Source organism: Cydia pomonella, chromosome 7 (genome assembly GCF_033807575.1).
Source record: "Cydia pomonella isolate Wapato2018A chromosome 7, ilCydPomo1, whole genome shotgun sequence".
Taxonomy (NCBI): domain Eukaryota; kingdom Metazoa; phylum Arthropoda; class Insecta; order Lepidoptera; family Tortricidae; genus Cydia; species Cydia pomonella.
This window is the reverse complement of record NC_084709.1, coordinates 7,412,151-7,431,522: the sequence shown is the minus strand read 5'-3', so window position 1 is coordinate 7,431,522 and position 19,372 is coordinate 7,412,151. Positions and strand designations below refer to the sequence as shown.

Below are 19,372 nucleotides of genomic sequence, written 5' to 3'. Positions count from 1 at the left end.
CCGACTACAGTTGGGCTCATCAATATGTGTGAATGAAGAATATATGATAATATTGATAATCTTTAGTTTTCTCCGATATATGTATATATATGATAAAATATAGATTGTTTTCTATTCAAATTTAAGAGAGAATACAATTGAATTGAATTGTCTTTACAATTTCATCCAATCTTATGCAATTTCCTTCATCTCCTGGTACATGCTACTCTACGTCTAGCCAATTATTTATTTGATCTATGTAACTTTTCTTAGGGAGTCCTTTCCGCAATGGTTTTCAATCCTACATTCTATTATTTTTCGCAAGAGATCGTCGTGTCGTGTGTTGTTCCCTATAATTTGACCACTATACTTTTCCATAAATTAAAAAAAAGTACAATTTTTTTAAGACATACAGTCTACTACTTTTTCGGACCAAAAAATTTGAGCAAGATAATACTAGAGCGCATTTAATATCAAAATTGGTTAAAAGTAAAATATCTTCGTGAAAATTAATAAATAATAGTAAGCGTAGGAGTTTAAAATAGAGTTCCGGTTACTCTTGTTTGCCGCGATATCTATTGTCGAGTGGCAGTACTGAGAGTTCCGCTACTCGATGCTAGATGTCGACTACGAAAATAATAAGCGTTTTGGTACCAATACTGATGTATGGAATGAGCACTCTATGTACTTCTTATTTCTCTATGCTAGAATGGATGTCAACGTTAGAGTTTGTGAGGAAAGAGAAGAGTCGTGGAATGTATGGGGCTCAATACATTCCACGACTCTTCTCTTTCCGAACAGACTCTCCAAAGAATTCAATCAAAGAACAGTTACGAAAACTTGTCTTTTCAAGGAGCTTCAATTCCCACCCCACATCCCATCATCAGGCTTTGGAAACTAATCAAATTTATAATTGTAAACGAAAATTTGAGCACTTTTGAATGGTTAAATATAATAAATTACCGATTTCAAATTTTGTTTTTCATGTTATATTGACATTGTGACACTTTTTACTACCAAGATCTATTTTATTGTTAGGAAGTTATTTATTAACTTCAAATTATAGATTTAGGAATACGTATTAGGTACGCAAAAAAGTAGAAAAATATGTCATTTAATTAAATTTTATATCCCTATACCAAACCGGATCCGGTCCGGCCGGATCCGGCCGGACTATTGTCAAAATCCGGCCGGATCCGGCCGGATTGAAAACCAATCCGGTTTGCAATCCCTAATTCCACGACTCTTCTCTTTCCGAACAGACTCTCCAAAGAATTCAATCAAAGAACAGTTACGAAAACTTGTCTTTTCAAGGAGCTCCAATTCCCACCCCACATCCCATCATCAGGCTTTGGAAACTAATCAAATTTATAATTGTAAACGAAAATTTGAGCACTTTTGAATGGTTAAATATAATAAATTACCGATTTCAAATTTTGTTTTTCATGTTATATTGACATTGTGACACTTTTTACTACCAAGATCTATTTTATTGTTAGGAAGTTATTTATTAACTTCAAATTATAGATTTAGGAATACGTATTAGGTACGCAAAAAAGTAGAAAAATATGTCATTTAATTAACTTTTATATCCCTATACCAAACCGGATCCGGTCCGGCCGGATCCGGCCGGACTATTGTCAAAATCCGGCCGGATCCGGCCGGATTGAAAACCAATCCGGTTTGCAATCCCTACTCGTCAATTCTAATACAACTTTAAAGCAAATAAAAATATCAAATATTTGAATTTGTGTTGTTTGAAATTAAAAACACTACTATATCTATTCCAGTTTATATTAGCTAATAAAAAACAAACACTGATTCGACTCTGTAAACATCTTAGTACACGGATACCTACAACATATTAGAAGAAATAAAGATACTATGTATTGATCATATTTTAAAATATACAATGCTGTGAAAAGTTTTGGCAACATAAAGTTATATGCAATAACTTTATGTATGATGAAAAAAAAAAAAAAATTATAAGCAATAAGCTATTATGGCACCCGCTTTATTGAAATAAAGACCGAAATCAACACTTGCGAACGAAGAAAAAGATTGGGGGCAATGATAACGATAAAATCAAAGAGTCAGGAGAGATCAAAGCTTTGTTCCCGGGATACCGTGGAAGCTGAATGAGAATATATTTGTACAATAGGAAAATAAAAAAATACTCGCGCCATATAGACACGTCAATGAATAATAAAACTGGTTCGATGCGCGCGAAATTCAGGAGCATCTTACATAAACTGACGCGCTCTGGCTTATTGGCGGACGATGTCGAAAATGAAACGCATTTCTGAGTTCAGACAAAAATAGTAAACGGGGCCAATATCGAAGACTAATGAAACCGGCCATCAAATAGTAAATAGGTAGGTTTACTTATATACGTGTCATCTAAATGATGTTGACTTCGTCTCGTTTTCACTCACCTCAAATCTTATGAGGCATATTTACGAGAATATTATAAGCTGTTTTAGATACCTGTATAAAGTTGTATATTTATGTAAGCGGTAATTCTATTTTGTGGGGGGGGGGGGAGAATTAACGCTGAAGAGTTTAATAATCGAAGCGGAAACAAGAAGAAAACTGGTAGAACGCCAGCGTAATTCGAAACTATCGGAACAAGAATGGGACCTTATTTTCTTGGTTCGTTTGTACCAAATTCATATCGAAAACGTATTGGATTGGTGCTGGTTTTAATCTCTGGAAATTGGAGCATAAATGCTTTACTAATTAGTACAATGTGTAAATACGGCAAATAAATATATGCTGAAGTTATTACAAAAACATATGTTAATACAAATATAACACCAGAAAAGAAAATAAATCAGTTTTTTACGTTGGACTATACAAGTGACTTTGCCATAGTCTCAATAGAAAACCCTGAATAGTGAAAATCTCAAAAATCAATTCTTCCAAAAGCCTACAGTGTATTAACAGAGCTCTTAAATATATAAATAAGTTGGATTATCTGATACCGGTTTCTTAAATTGATATAATACTGGTGTTGAATATTTGTTTCTGAATACAGCTCTGGTCGCATAGCGAGGCGGCTTTGCCCAAGTCACCGTATCTTAATGGCGGCTACTTTAGTTCGGAAAGGATCCCGAATCATAGGTAGTACCTACTGCTTTGAATAAAACTATTGAAGTGTTTTTTGCGCATGAATTCTATATCCTTGTTCTATATTCAAATAAAGATATTCTGTCGTATATTTATTTTATAAGTTAAGGTATAGACATGGTTATCCAATGAATTGATATTTTTATATCAGAATTAGCATTTTACTTAGATGATTTAGAATGTTTAATTATTTTGATGTCGATGCAAATATGAAAGAAATCTGGACATTACCCAAACTAAGTATAACTGCGTTTTTTATTACTGTGTAGTTAGAATTGAATTGATCCCACTAGTTACAAAAATATTTTATTTTTAACAACACATTGCCGCCGTATGTACTCGTAAGATTGGAACCATTAAAACGAATCGTATGAGCCTAATCTCAAGTGGTTTACCAGTAGCCTCCGAAGAAATCTATTTTCTTTCTTCTGGCTCCATCATCAGATCAGCTCGATGATAGCAAATTATTATATGTCATATTTACTCTATCGTAATAAATATGTGAAACAGAAATCGAGACGGCTATTAAAAGTAAGTTAAAATCGTCTTGCCAGATTTGATTATATTGTTATAGATGTAGACTTATCTCAGATGATTGACAGAGAAGTTATTCAGTGATTTTTTAGTTAAAGGTAGCTGAGTTTTGGGCTTAAACTAGTTACATTATTATTTTTTACTTAATATTATAAAAATAGGTTAAAAACTTTTTTTTTTAAGTAAGTTAACACTGAAATAAAAACCTTGCCCTTCCTTTTTACCTGAAACGGGGAAATGGAAGCACTGAAGATTTTCAATTTAGTAGCACTTTTCAAGGTTTTTTTTTTACTTTTGGGATATATAACAATTTGCAAAGTTAAAAATATTGGATTTCCAATCAGTATGTATTAGGAATCATTGAGAATGCAAGGGGTAATTGGGAACGCTCTCAATCATAATAACTATCACACATGATTGTAATTTTGGTGAACTTGAAACCACCAGGGGCTTGAAAGCAGATACCACAGACAAGATAATAGCAAAATTTGGAGTCTTCAACCCCACAAACTCAATGCTCACATCTTTCATGATATATAATAAAAATTAAATCAAAAGTTGAAAATATTTTATTCGACCAATCGTGCCCTTATGTACGTAGCTTTCGAATCATACATTCACTTGGGCACATGAAGGCCTCTTTATGTTTGTGTTATACATACTTAAGATTTTTTGGTGCAATTATCTCCATATCTGTTTTGAATTACCCGCCGTTTCCAATTCCCCCACTCTCCTTTAGACTTTATTTAAAGCCTAATTGTCTTGGTCCCTCATAGGCATGGTCAAACCTTCTACTTCTTAAAAGCTCTACGATAAAAGCCTTAGAAAATGTATCCAAATCGTTAACTTTCATAATGTTCATCGGAAAGACCCTGTTTTCCCAAACGTTTTTTACCCAAATCAGCTTCATGCGGCCAAGCCTTAAGTCAGTCCGTACTTGACCACAATGAGTGTTATCAACCGCGTCAGTTAAACATTACATAATATTATAGTTTCATATTTAGTTATAAATGAAGTTAATACATGTGTGCTAATAACCAGCCAGCCACCAGGTTTGTTGACCTTTTTATTATTAATCCTATTCGATTAGTCGAGGTCGAGGTTGCTGGAGGCGCCATTGCTTCCGCAATACATAGCGAATAGGATATTAATGAGTAATGGTGATGGCATGACTGGGTAAAAGGCTCTACTAATATAATGGAGGAAACTAACGTCCCTATACAGAGCTGCGCGTGATTTTTTCTCTTATCGTACTGGCTAGTAAAATATTGGTATACCCGGGCTGTTTCTTAAGAATCCTTATAAATATTTTTTCTACTCGTCGACAGTAATGGTTGAATTAAGATTTCGTATACCTAACTATAATTGCGTACTTTTAACATATGGGCTCCTAATTCAACTATAATATTCAATTCGATACCTACGCTGTAGTCAACTATAAAAAGACCAATCACGTAGGTACCTTACTTAACACGGTACTCGACTGAAAACCTCTCTATTATATATCAATTGAATAAAATACTATTATTATTATATTAGTCGTCCATATGCTACGGAGAGTGCTTGCCCCCAGGCGGGCCGTATGCTTGTTTGCCACCGTCGTAGTACAAAAAAAAAGTTTTTAAATATATATTTATTTTATTTTTAATACCATATAACATTTTGATTGATGGAAAGTTAAGTAATGGTAATGGTGCAAATTGTCTATTGATCTTATAGATAATAAATCTTATATATCCTATTGCCAACACGAAATGTTTCAAGGGCAAAGTCCTTTATTTCTGGCTCGTATACAAGGGTATTTTCTTTGTACTTAATCTCTATACATATTATTATAGTATACCACTTTACATTAGTTTAAGTTTAGGTATTTATATTATTGCGTAGTGGTTAGGACTTCAAATGTCCTTTTACACTAATCAAGTAAACTTAACCGCTGAAGTTTGTAATGCGGTTGGTACCATTTTCACTCCAACGCACTCCGCTACACCAGCCATTCCTATCACGTACAGAGTACGCCTCTACGAATAAGTGTGACCTTGACATTCTTAAAAGTTACGTTACTGTTACAACGTTACTACTGCATTGTTAAAAGCGGCGGTGTCACTGTCAATCTTTTTGATGAGTGACCAACTGAATGTTCAAATTGCAGCAGCGTGATTTCAATGCATAAATAACATCACTGTTGTTGCCGCATTGTTATCATGATTGATTAGAACGTTGAATCTGTCACTCATGTTATTAAGGAGATTAACAGTGACATGCAGTAAAGCTGCAACATCAACGCTGCTGCAGGCTTTTAGGCTTTGCCATATCGAAACAACAATTGTTAATGCAACTCGGTTTACTCGGTGACAGCCTTTACTTCGATACGATATTATAATAATAATTCAGCCTCGTCCACCATATACGTCCTACTCTGTTGGGTACAGGACCTCATGCGCGAGAGGTCCCCACTTTAGCCTAATGCGGATTGAGGACTTCGCATACAGAACGATACGATATAACAAGAAAAAAATTGAACTATTGGTACAATAGGTTGGAACAGATAGGAACAGGAGCTCGAAGATCTAACGTTGACTGGCTAGCGTTAAGCGTTTGCCCGGCAAGCCATAAAAGCAGCAGCCCGGCTACGAGCAGTCGCGGCAATCAGACCCGATTGATGTATTTCGTACACAAACGAGGGCTCATGGACTCGTAAACTGACACGCAAACATGAGCTCCAGCTATCGTGGATTCAGAAACCATTTTGTTGGAGTGGAGTAAACGTTTGTCATCGGAAAAGTTTACTTGGCTGTATTTTATTTAGTTTAGTGAGGTAAAACAGTAGCTCTTCGTTTTGGTTTTTGTTTTAGACATGAGATTTTTAAATATAGACAAACCCTTATGATAATTCGACGGCTTCCTAATCTTCCTATAGTCTGTTTTTTTTTAACTGTAAAATACTACGCCATACATTTTCTATGCAAGAAATAAATGAGCGTTCCATTATTATTGTTATTGTTGGGGTTTTTGGGCCTTTGAGTGCCACGTCGACCAGGTAATGATCTATTGTGACAGCCCTTTAAAGTTCATTACTGATGTCCGTTGAATCCAGGAAATTCCAGATTCTTTGGGCCGTAATATTCTGTACCTCATAGGGTTGCAACACGTGCCGCCCTAAGTGGGTACTTCATTTTGACATTAGTGGTCCACAGGAACAGAGAATGTGCATTGCAGTCTCCTCTGATTCCTTGCAGAACCTGCATGTCGCGTCTTGTTTCTTCACAATTTGAAACATGTGTTTGTTCAACTTACAGAGCGTTCCATACTATTTAGGCAAAAAACGGACTATAGCCTATATTGGTTACGTGCAAAGTGCATGGTGGGGGTAAGTGATCGCAGCGCGTGCGGCGGTGAAAATTGGAACTAACCGAGGATAGCATCTTTAACATTTCGTACAAGTTATATGGCTCGAAATGGAACTTTAATTAACGATTACCCCTAAAATATTATACTATGTGATCTTTTTCTAGAAGTTAAGAATGTGTATAGTAAGGTACCCTTAAAAAATAGACATTCAATATCGCGGACTTTTTTATAGACCCATGGAAGAGAGACAACTCCACCATACATTGTGTTACAGCTCAAACGGATTAGGCAGCGGTTTTGATTAAAGCTCCTAGGCAGCGTGATTTATTCCGACAACATCGTCATATTTCAATCAATTTACACAAAACTTTAACAAGTTATATAGCTAAACCTTCCTCAAGAATTAATCGATTGATAGAGGAAAGTCGTATGAAAATCCGTTCAGTATTTTTTTAGTTTTGGAGTAGTTTTATAAGATGTATTGGATTGACGTTTTCTCCTAGATTTGCGGATGCTAGGTTGCGTGACAGCCGTGCACATCGCGAATAGATACTGGGTGTCCCTGCCTACTAAAGTGTAAGAGAGTAACCATCAGGTAAACACTCATTTTAATTTTCGTGATTCCCCTTAGGGCCAGTAGAAACAAAATAATATTTAACTTGAAAATTATTCAGAAATGTTTACCCAATAACCCTTTTAATAAATATTCATGTAACACGAACCACTTTACTTCTTATTAAACAGTTTACAAGCAATTTAATTACTAAATGTATAAATAAATGCTGGACTTGGAGTCGATTCAATAACATAAAAATATGGTTATCAAACGAAACAATGCACAATGGTATTACGCGGCCTACTGTGGATAACATGAAGCTATTTTCACAATTAATTTTCAGTTTATCTTTACAGTTATCTTTGGGTCTTTTTTCAGAAAAAACTATAAAGATTTTTTTTATAAATTGATTAGGCATCATATGCAGATTGAGCTGGTGGCCTAGCGGTAAGAGCCTGCGACCTGCAATCCGGAGGTTTCGGGTTCAAACCCCGGCTCGTACCTATACTTAGTTGGGTCATAAGTTCTGTCAAAAAGGTTTTGACTGATAAAAAAGCTATAGGTTTTTACCCTTATTATTCATATATATATGGGTTGAAAGCTTATTTAATGCTGAATTACTTACATTACAATTAAACTTAATTTGCTGTCTTAGTTTTGCACAATTCTATGTAATATTCAGAAAAATGTTATAAAAAAAACATGCAAAAAATACGCGACTTGTTCGAGATGATTTTGATCCCTAGTTATTTATTTTTCTTGTTTAGATGGTCGAATCTCACACAAAATTATAGCTGGATCTTTTATCTTTCTTAAAATATATAATTCATGTGCATTGTTATTGCCAACCTGCAACTGTACGTGTTTTACCAAATGTACTCGTAGGATGGTAGTCAAAAAATTGCGTATCACTGAAAAATACCCTAAGCTGAAGTACAGACTTGTCGGAAAACTAATTGCAGGTGATAAAGTAACGTTCGAATAAAGTAAGTTCATACAAATAAACGATTGTACCTATTTTATTAATGTGACACTGATTTTTACTCCCTTTGGTAAAGTATACAATTTTTCACAATTCAGCCATTTATTTGTTTCTAACGTCAATCCCAAACTAAACAAGTAGTAAATTAAGACGCGATCTAAATTTGAAACTATTTATTTAACGTTTTGATCAGTATAAAACGAACTTTCAATTCATCGCAAACTTTTTTTATTAAAAGCTGTATACAAAGCATTTTATCAGTCAAAACCTTTGTGACAGAACTTTGACCCAACTAAGTACCTTTGAGTTTTTCGGAACTTATGTACGAAATATAATTTGATATTTACCAGTCGCTTTTCGGTGAAGGAAAAACATCGTGAGGAACAGGACTAATCGCAATAAGGCCTAGTTTACCCTCTGGGTTGGAAGGTCAGGTGGCAGTCGCTTTCGTAAAAAACTAGCGCCAACGCCAATTCTTGGAATTAGTTGCCAAGCGGGCCCTAGGCTCCCATGAGACGTGTCAAAATTCCGGGACGTAGCGAGGAATATGATAATTAGGCATATGTAGGCCTACCACCTATTTCAGGCCGTTGGTAAAAAAGTTACGCAGGGATTTTCTAGCACCTAGAAGGTAGCAAAGTTTTAGAAATAAACTAGTTCATATAAAACATTTTGACTTACTTAACATAATACAGATCAGTTTCATGCAGTCAAGCCTACAATCAGTGTGTAGCTAACCATAATAATTTCTTATCCTACACCTCAGTTTAACGGTAGGCTTATTTACACAAAATTTTGAAATTAATCGGTGATCAGGAGTTGAAAAATATTAATTCATAGGTCATAACGGAGCAACTTCTAGTATGAGACCAACCCCTAAATAACGAAAAAAAAGTTGGCTGTTTCATACATTTTGCCTGACATTGACATTTTCTATGGGAGAGTAAATGTTTTTCCCGATTTTGAGGTTGGTTCCATAGTAAAAGTAGCCCAGTATCTATACATATAATAAAGCTGAAGGGGGTCGAAAGTCTATACATGGAAGATATTCGAAAAAAAATAGGCTGGGGATACTAAGAATCGTTAACAGAACACGTTCCAACAGTTTTTAGAATTTTTGTCTGTTTGTCTGTTTCTCTGTTTGTCTGTTTATTTGACCTCGCATCACGTGAAAACGGCTGAACGGATTTTGATGCAAACTTTACTAATCTGTCGAGAAAATGCCCGGCCAAGTTATAGGCTATAAAAATTCAACCCCTAGAAGGGGGGGTAGCCACTACACTCGATTGAGTTAAGATTGCACCTGAATCTTATGGCGCTACTTAGGAAGGAGGTGCAAACTTTTACAACAAATATGTGCTACGAGTATCGAGTACCCTGCTAAACTAACAGATATGGTGCTGAAATTAAGCCACCGAGGAAGGATTTTGCCAAATTAACTCTAAAGTTAGAAGAAGGGGGTACGGATATCAATTCAATTTCAATTGTGTTGATGTAATAATACAACGAAATTAAACGACAGTAAATTAATTACTAATTACCATACATTGCACAGTGTCATTGCCATCTTTTGGGAAACTGAGTAAAAATTTAGTAATCAAGTAAACTAATAATTTTTAAGAAAAAAAACCGACTTCAATGAGGTAGACCGGTGAAAGAACGATTATTGTTGATTTTTGATTTCATCCAATTAAATTAAAAAGACAGCGTCCTACGCCTAATTATGTATAAAAGGAGGTAACAAATTTTTTTTGTCACTGCACACGTACCTTGACACATTTCAGATTTCCCCTATGGTTGACTGGTAAGATACCCGCAATAGGGTATTTGACTGTATTTAAGATAAATTATTTCACACCATGCATGAAATAAAGCACCAGATAATTATTAAAAAAACTAAATAGGATAGAAATATAAAAATGTGTCTTGAAAACCTAACTACTTGACAAACATGCACAGAGAACAAATTGCCAAACGTGAACTATGCATCGTTGAAGAGTTCCATTCTGTTCATCATGAACAGCTCCACTTCATCAAATGTCACTTCTACAAATGTAAATACTTGATTTGTTGATGAAAATACAAAAATCACTATATGTATGCCTTTTACATTTGAAGAGTTCCCTCTATTCCTCATGGACTCCATCGTCAGAACTCGAACTTGACAAAAATTTGTCTTGAAAATTTAATTTACTTAACAAACACAGCGAAGAGGACAAATCGCCAAACGTGTACTGTGTATTGTTGAAGAGTTCCATTCTGATCATCATCAGCAGTTCCTCTTCATCAAATGTCACTTTTTTAAATGTAAATGCTAGATTTGTTAAAGAAAATACAAAAATCATTATATGTATGACTTTCATATTTGAAGAGTTCCCTCGATTCTCCTCCTTTTGAAATCTTGAAGTCGGTTAATAATGAGTTTACTTACATAGTTAAGTAGTGGCAAAATCAACACACATATCAACACGCATATAACTGCATAATTATCAAAAAAAATATTTTCTCCGTCATGAATTATACCTAATCGTAATTTTATCGTATCCATATTCATACGTATCGCCTCTTTTAAGCACTTAATAATGGCTAAGAAGGTGGGTACTATGAAAAAAAAACTGAAAATGCCTTATGAAGAATGCCGAGTGTAGTTTTATTAAATGGTACCTAATTGTAAAATATTTTATCTAGACTACAGTCCTCTAGCGTATCCATCTGTCAACTTTACTTCAAGTTCCACCTCTAGGGGAGAGGCAGAGAAATTAGCCGTGAATGAGCCGGTTACTGACACAGACCGAATACCACGCGAGCGGAGCCGCGGGCACAGCTAGTGATCTATAAATTAATATTTTTCAAGTCCTGATCACCGATTAAATTTCATCGTGTATAGTAGGTAGGCGTGTTTCACTAGCCCGAAGCTAAATTATTTAATACACAAGAGCATGTCGCACTAGTAGGTAATCTAGTATACCTTGAAACAAAGTTATTACGTCATGCTCTCCAGCAACCCCACATTGCATTTTGGCATTTTTTATTATGTGAGGATTTAGTACACAATAGGTACTCAATTTATACTTACATAAAAAAAAAATTGTACATCAGCAGATTAGGAGTGAAAGCCAAAAGTATTTGGGGTTGCTGTAGAGCATTCTCCCAGCAACCCCTTCTCGAGTTTTCTCATAAATACTATATTTTCTACTAAACGATTGACGAACTATTTGTTTGACTTTTGTCAATTTTATTCGATTTTTATAAGAATTAGGCCAAAATGAAATTAGGAAAAGGAATTAGGGAAAGGTGGGCCAAAATGGTTACTGAGTGGGACCCACGGAACACCATAGACGGTGCAGGACGGGGTGCAGGCAGACCGAAAAGGAGATGGCGGGACGACTTGGACGCATTCTATCCAAAATGGTGGGAAAATTCCAATGACAGGGTCGAGTGGAGAAAACGAGGAGAGGTCTTTGCCCAGCAGTGGGACACGAAAGTAGCACAAGAAAAAAAAAAAGAGCGAAACACAAATTCTCCTAAATGCTCCTAATTCTTATACTTATGATTAAACATCAATAAATTAAAATACATCAAATTGTGTCAAACTATTACAAGAATGTAAAATAAATATCTAGCCAAGAAAATGAGGATTCGTTTGTATGGAAAGGCGATTTCCCGCGGGCGTCTACTTAACGATTTATAAGCTGATGAAATTGCGGGTATCAACTAGTGAGAAGTATGTATTTATTCAGTATTCAGTTTATTTATTGCATCATGCTGTTCTTTATAAGGTGTTAAGTATTACATTTCTGGATCAAACATGTACCCTCTTAGGGCATAGCAAATCTTATAACTAATATCTTATATCTAATAGTTTACATAATACAATTATCGAATAAAAATTAAAACAATAAAAATTACATTTCCACATATCACATTCAAATTTGTTGCAATGAATATAAAAAAAAGTATATAGATATATACATATTTTAACTATTGGATTACACTAGATTATACCTACATTAATATTTCATGGAACATTCAAATTAGTCAAAATTTATTTATTTAAATGTACCTAATCAACCTAAAATTGCGTGACCCGCGTCTTATTAAACATCATATTTACTAAATGTGAATAATACTCGGTCCAATATTATTATCAGAACCAGAACCTACTGAGGCCTAAGTAATATTAATTATCAATGAGAACTTAATAATGTACGGAAATACACTGCATTGCGTTTAACTTCCCAATTTTGATGTTATTAGCAATTACGGAATAATTATAACAGGATTCATTTTAAAATTTATGAAAAAACCTTAACTAATCTAATCTAAGGAAGACACATAGATAGCAATTACAATCTTAAAGACTCAAATGCCGAGCCCTAACTGCGTATAAGCGATAGCTAAATCATTAAAAAATCTAGGTCTGAGCATTCAGTACCTTCACTATTTTTTTACTCACGTTCGATCGGTTTGAATTATCTGTTGTTATGCAATGCACTTTGCTTGATGACTACCTTTCGAAGGTGCAATCCAGATTTCAACATATGTATATGTATCGTGCATCTCTGTCGCCATTATGACAATGTATGCTTAATACTAATAAATGAATATGAATATGCGAATTAGTTATAAGTGGGACTAAAATGAAATCAATATGTAAAAGGCCATTGTTTTATTGTAAAACAAAAGCACTTTTAACAAGCTTGACAAATTGGGGTATTTAAAATATTGTAGAATTGACAGGAAACACGAGGCAGTTGGAGTTATTATCAAGTTTGTTAGAGGAACTGAAGGGAAACAAAAGAAGACCGAGGGGTGAAATTATATTTCTTAATTAAACAACAAAGTTGGGCAATAAGTGAAGGTTTTCCCGATCGCCTTTTGTTCCAGTAGATCTTGCGATTTATCATGTTTGAATGAAACAAAACTGTATCTCTCTAAAACGCAGTTCAGTAAAATTACCAACAAGAGTACAGTGGTAAAGTTCTTACACTAGAACCTTTGTAATTTCACACAGTCATTTCTTACAGATCCTTATGTGTTAAACATTCATCATATTTCGTTAAAAACAACCTGCATAAATATTAGGTTACATGAAAATTGCTAACAATGTCTGGTACGATTGTTTAGAAGCATTTCTACACACATGTCATAAAGCATTTTGTGATTAATGATGAAGTTGATGAACGTTCGGAAAGCACCGCGTACAACTCGAATTGTTACGGGTTACGATATTTTTTTGTACAAAAATGAATTTCAATCATAATATTGTACAGAAACAAAGGCGAATGACAAAAATACATACTCGTATGTATCCAGTTTCTAAGATTTTGAGCTTTACTATGGCTGTTGTCATGGACCGCTAATTATGTTGCAAGTTTACGACCGTCCGAGAGAGCCGTCACGGCAGTAACTCGGACATTACGCAGGTCATTTGCGACGGCAGTTGCACTGAGATGTACTACGTAGGAGCTTTATTGTCCAATAAACTACTATCGTCCTATTTGAATGGCAAGGATAAACAGAGAAGTGTGGGGACAGCCGAGGAGGAAACGTAAATGTAGCGAAAAACTTGGACGAGCGAGTACAGAACACAATGAATAGAAATCAGTCAACTTTTTGATTCACATGCAGAATTATCGCATAATTTTTGTGTTATGGTTCTTATAAATAACATAAATATAAATATCAATGTAACAATTTTGTCAAAAAAATTTGTAAATAGGCAGTTGCATACCCCTGCCGGCCTAGCCAAGGTGACAATAGCTATCGCCACGACAACGAAACGCTTTGTATCTCTCTATCACTCTTCCATATATTTGCGAAAGTGACAGTTGCGTTTCGATCGCTACGGAGCGTAAGATATTTGCATGTTAGCTACGCGGCCTGCAAGAACAAGGTAAAGGTTTCTGCAAATTTTTATAATATTATTTTTCATATAAAATGCTAACTATATTAAATGCCGTGTTATTTAAATAATGAAAATACGAGCTATCTTTTAAACGTAAAGTGCCTATCTTGAGAAAAATAATATTACTAGAGAAATCAGAAATCGCAAGTACTCACTTTTATTGTGGGAATTTCGAATTAGTTAGGTAATAATAGTACACTATTTAGACGTGATTAAGTGAATTTCAAAGAATAAATACTAGAATAAGTTTAGTTGATGTATCTCGCCTAGTCTCTTATCTATGTGATTTGAAATTTGAAATTAAAGTTAATTTCCCGCATTTTCTGTTTTGTTTTCTAATGCGTCATAATAATATGGCTGGGTTCACACGGCAATATCCTGCACGTTTTTGCAGTATACTTCTTAACGAACCGTTCAAACGCCGAGTGAAAAATCTACCACAAAATCTTACATCGTTGATTTGATATGTTTAAACAAATACTCACCGAACTTGTGAAGCAAATCGAATGAACTTTACTGTGACACCTATGTGAAACTGTGGTACCTAATTCATTTTTACTCCAATGAAAATTTACCGTGTGAACCGGTTGATTGTACGTTTAAAATCGAATATTTAATTGCCGTGTGAACCCAGCCTCTGTTCTGATTATATACAGGCCAGGTAGGTATCATGTTTGTTTTACCTGTTTGTAGAAATCTAATTTTCATTCAATTTTGATTTTGTGGTTTGCGTTCGTGGAAGTGGTTGCACACAAACCACTACTATTGTAATTTAATACTAAAACGTTAAAATTTTCATTATGATTGAGATTTATTCATTTGAACAAATTTGTGACAAAAACCAAATTACTTCGGCTTTAAACTTGCTCAACATTGCCTACCATGCCCAACATTGCCCTGCTTGAAACCACTTTTCAAAGGGAAACTTACAAAACCACACTTCACATTTTTTTTAAACTTCTAATGATACTTTTTATGTTATATAGATTACCAAATTCGTCGACATACATATATTATATTTAATCGTCGAGAGAAAAATATTATAGAGCTTCATCGTGAATTTTACTTGAACTGACTATTTTATTTTTATGTGTGTGATGCTGAAACACTTGAATATATAAGGATTGTCATGTGTTTTTGTGTAAAGTGAAGTAAAAATTGTGTGTGTGCCACATGACAGTTCTCTTGAGGCTGGCAAGCAGGGATGGCGCTTATTCCGTCAACGGGCAGTCGCATCTACGTGGCTTTCTTCGCGACAGTCTTCTGGGGAATGGGTGAGTGACAATAGCTGTAAAGATATATTTTTTATCTATTTACTTATAGACGTATTAAGAATTGTAGAATACTAATTTAAATGGAAAATTGTATCGTATTACATTTTTGATTTCGCATCTCAGCATTGCGTAAAAATCCCAGAAAAAATTGATATATTTTTCGGCTTTCTTACTCGTAATACTCGGTAAAAAGAAAAACTTATCAAATATCAAAATAAACTCCGTCACAAAATTCTAGAAAATGACAATACACGGAGACTATAAGATACCCATTACTACAATATCGGTTGAAATGTGACCCATCGCATTGGTTCAAAGCGTTCCACGAAGCCTTTGTTGGGAATCGTTTTATTCGAGGAAAATAAACCTCTTTTACTTTCAAAGAATTGCCACTCATTATATTTACCTTAGATAGTGTTGGTATCGTATTTAATTTATTGTTAAAAATAGCTGACTAGGGTGCCGAGTTTATCCATACGTTTCGCCGTACCCACCAGCCTGCCCGTAGCTTCGTTTGCAGCTAGCGTAGATACAAAGAGACCTACCTAACTACCTACCTACCCTACCTACTTATTACCTAACCTACTATAAGCCTAATATTGGCATGAGGCATTATTATTTTGGTTGCAAAATTTTAGTAACTAAAAACTTTGTATACAAAATTTTAAAATATATGACGAAATCCAGTTTTTAGTTCAAAACAAAAGTATAAGTAAGTACGTGAACCAAGTGATGTGTCATGAAATATATAAAAACATCCACGAGTAAGTGTTTATCCGGTTTACTTGTAAGAAGTGATACATAACACGTGCACACCTACACTACAACTTATGAAAATCCTCAAATATAAATCGATAGCGCTTACAGTGGTTGGTATATCTATACCAAACATTTGCTATTATAAATGGAAACTTATGTGGGTTGTGAATAAGAAGCTTCTATCATAAATTTGCTGGTTAAAAAACGACCTTATTAAATACGTACAATATGGTAACCTGGTAGCTTATGTCTGAAAAAGTCACATACATACATATAATTGGAGTATTTTCTATTTTGTTTATTTATTTATTTTATTGCTTTCTACAATAATGGCTATAGACAGAACCTCACACATCCGTTCTTATCCGGTTTTTATATTAATATGTTACTGTTGCGTAATAAACCTTCTTTGCTTAATTAGGTGTAAAGAGTTCGGTTTTTATTTGCTCAAGACAATGAAAAGTTCCAGTGAACTTCAATTGAGTCATCCTTTCCTTCCTCCTGGATCCTTTTACATATAGGTAACCTACTAAATATAGGTAGCATGGGTCGGTATTGAGTTATTATAGCAGCATAACCACATACCTTGTAACTGGTAACCAAGTTTGTTAAGTCACAAGCTTGTGTTTAGATCTAAATGGTCATAAAATAATGCAGTATTTTTTTCAAAAAAGCTATGTATCTAATTTACATCGTTATTTAAATAACTCCAATAGGTGGGTTAACGAATACTGTTAATACTCGTATATATATATTTTTTGGTTTCAAAATAACAGTTATGCAAACGAGTAACATACTCGTATTCTTATCAGTTAAATACCAATAGCAGTTTATGTGACTGCTACATAATAAAAGGCATTAAAATACACGAGTGTGGGTTTAAGAAGGGAACGAAGTGAGTTTCATAAAAAGATCGCACGAGTGTTTTAATGCCTAATTATGTACAGTTACATACACTATTTTATCTACACACATATTATAAGCTTTCTATGAAATATTCACTAACCCAAATTACAGCCTCCGTTGGGGCATCTTTACCAAATCGTTGCTCTCTTGGCGGAACTCGCGGATATGTGGTGGCGTCACCGAAATATTTTTATCGCTTTTTTTACACGAAACTTTTGCTATAGTTACCTTAAAAACAACAAAACATTTTCATTATATTTATGATTTATTTATAAAAATAAACTGTACGTCAAATTGCGGTAAATTAATTTTTTTTCACGCATGTAGTTTTTTTTATTTATTTCAGAGACAAACTAGAGTATTTTATTTATTTCCGTATCGTTTATTTTATTTATTTATTTTATTGGTATTCAGGATAACAACAGCCGTAAATATAACACGTATACGTTTGTATACGTTCGATACAAACTAATATGGGAGATATGTTAAATATTGTATGCAATTGATTTCATTTCGAACAAAAAGGCATCTTGACTGATATTAGAATAGAGGTCAAATCGAATTGCTCTTTCAGAGATGTTCCAAATTTGAATGCATAACCAAATCGATTTTGATGTAGTTATGAAGCAATAACTACATGATCACAGATAAGAAATTTGTTGTAATAAAACAGTTTATCGTAATTTTGGCCATTATTTACGGATTTTGAAGGCATCATAGAGGGTTATGTGTGTAGATAAAAGTGTTTTTGATACGTACATAATATTAAATTAAACGCCTCACAATATTGTTAAGGCTTGATTTTATGACGTGTGTAGCGAATCGTCATATTGTGACCTGACAGATGATTAAATAAAAATAACTATGCCATTTTTAGTCTTATTTTGCGATTATTAAAATTATAAACCTTATATCTTTATACAGTGCTATTTTATCTTAAGCTTGTGCTTGACAGATGGTATCAATTATAATAAAGTCAATATTACAAACATCGATTAGGGTGCGTGTTTTAATTATTGACTGTATTTTTTAGTGTCAAGGTAGAAAGTACAAGGGATTAAAACCAACTTTCTAGCACAATCTAACTTTGACATACCTACCTATACGGCTACTACAACTTTGACACTGACATAATCGCTAGAGTGAGCGTAACTTACTTTCTATGCATCTTGCTCATGCTGGCATATTAGTGCGACCGAGATGTACAAAAAGTAATTTACGCAAACCTTAGCGAACACTTTGACAATATAAGACAGTCTTCGTAAGTCTACTCTTTTTTGCTTGACTGTATATAATTCGAATTTAAAATTCGCGCTTCATTCAAGAGAATATTGTCATTACACTCATTACTCGTATTTCACATAAAAGGCAATTTAAAATAACTCAATGCATTGAGTCGGGGTTCGAAATTAGGGCGGTTCGTGTTGCTCAGCTGCCGGTGCTCAAATTATATTTAATGTAATATCCAACATTTTATTGACAGGCATTCTCAATGTAGACTCGGTCGTTAAGCATATTTCCATGCGTAGGCGTAACATGTGGGTCGTAAGCAGAGTATTGTATACCGATCGCGTTAATTTCGCAATACTTCCGAACCAATGAAACGATTCACTAAACATTTTTTTCCTATTCTCTTACCTCATTGCCTTTACATAATATTCTAATATTGAGGATCATACATCATCGAGAAGACTTTCTCGGAACATTATGAGATTTCCCTCGTCGTCAGATCAGCTTATGGAAATAGGGCTATCATCCCACTTAACCACATACATACATCAGTCATAACGTATAATATTTCTGATAATATATTTAATGTAACATTCGGTTCCTTTACTGTTTGCTTCTCCTTTGAAATGGATTTTGCTATCCTGTTTACCAGGTTAAATTGTCGAAATTGAAATCGTATATCAAAACTGAACTCATTTTAGCTTGAATTTTGAACGAAACTTATACCTGGATATTTAGCTAACATGCCAATTGTTAACGCTCCG

At 34.3% G+C, this 19,372-nt stretch overlaps 1 protein-coding gene and 2 long non-coding RNA genes across 4 annotated transcripts in view; 1 reads left to right on the top strand and 2 right to left on the bottom strand.

Moving 5' to 3' along the window:
* Positions 1-19,372, top strand: part of LOC133519723 (uncharacterized) — a 93,353-nt gene that overhangs the window by 13,484 nt on the left and 60,497 nt on the right. Inside the window, exon 2 of one of the 2 annotated variants that reach the window (XM_061853785.1) lies at positions 15,486-15,713. In XM_061853785.1, coding sequence (XP_061709769.1) covers positions 15,644-15,713 — 70 coding nt within the window. In that variant the 5' untranslated portion in view covers positions 15,486-15,643. Of the gene's footprint in view, positions 1-14,870; positions 15,714-19,372 lie in introns of those variants that run through there. The other variant, XM_061853784.1, reaches the window with a different exon arrangement.
* Positions 1-19,372, bottom strand: part of LOC133519728 (uncharacterized) — a 74,139-nt gene that overhangs the window by 34,835 nt on the left and 19,932 nt on the right. The gene's annotated exons all lie outside the window — the stretch shown is intronic.
* LOC133519727 (uncharacterized) lies at positions 15,439-17,732 on the bottom strand. The gene is made up of 2 exons (XR_009799662.1): positions 17,479-17,732; positions 15,439-15,727 (listed from the first exon to the last, which is right to left on the bottom strand). It is a non-coding gene; the product is annotated as an uncharacterized LOC133519727 (long non-coding RNA).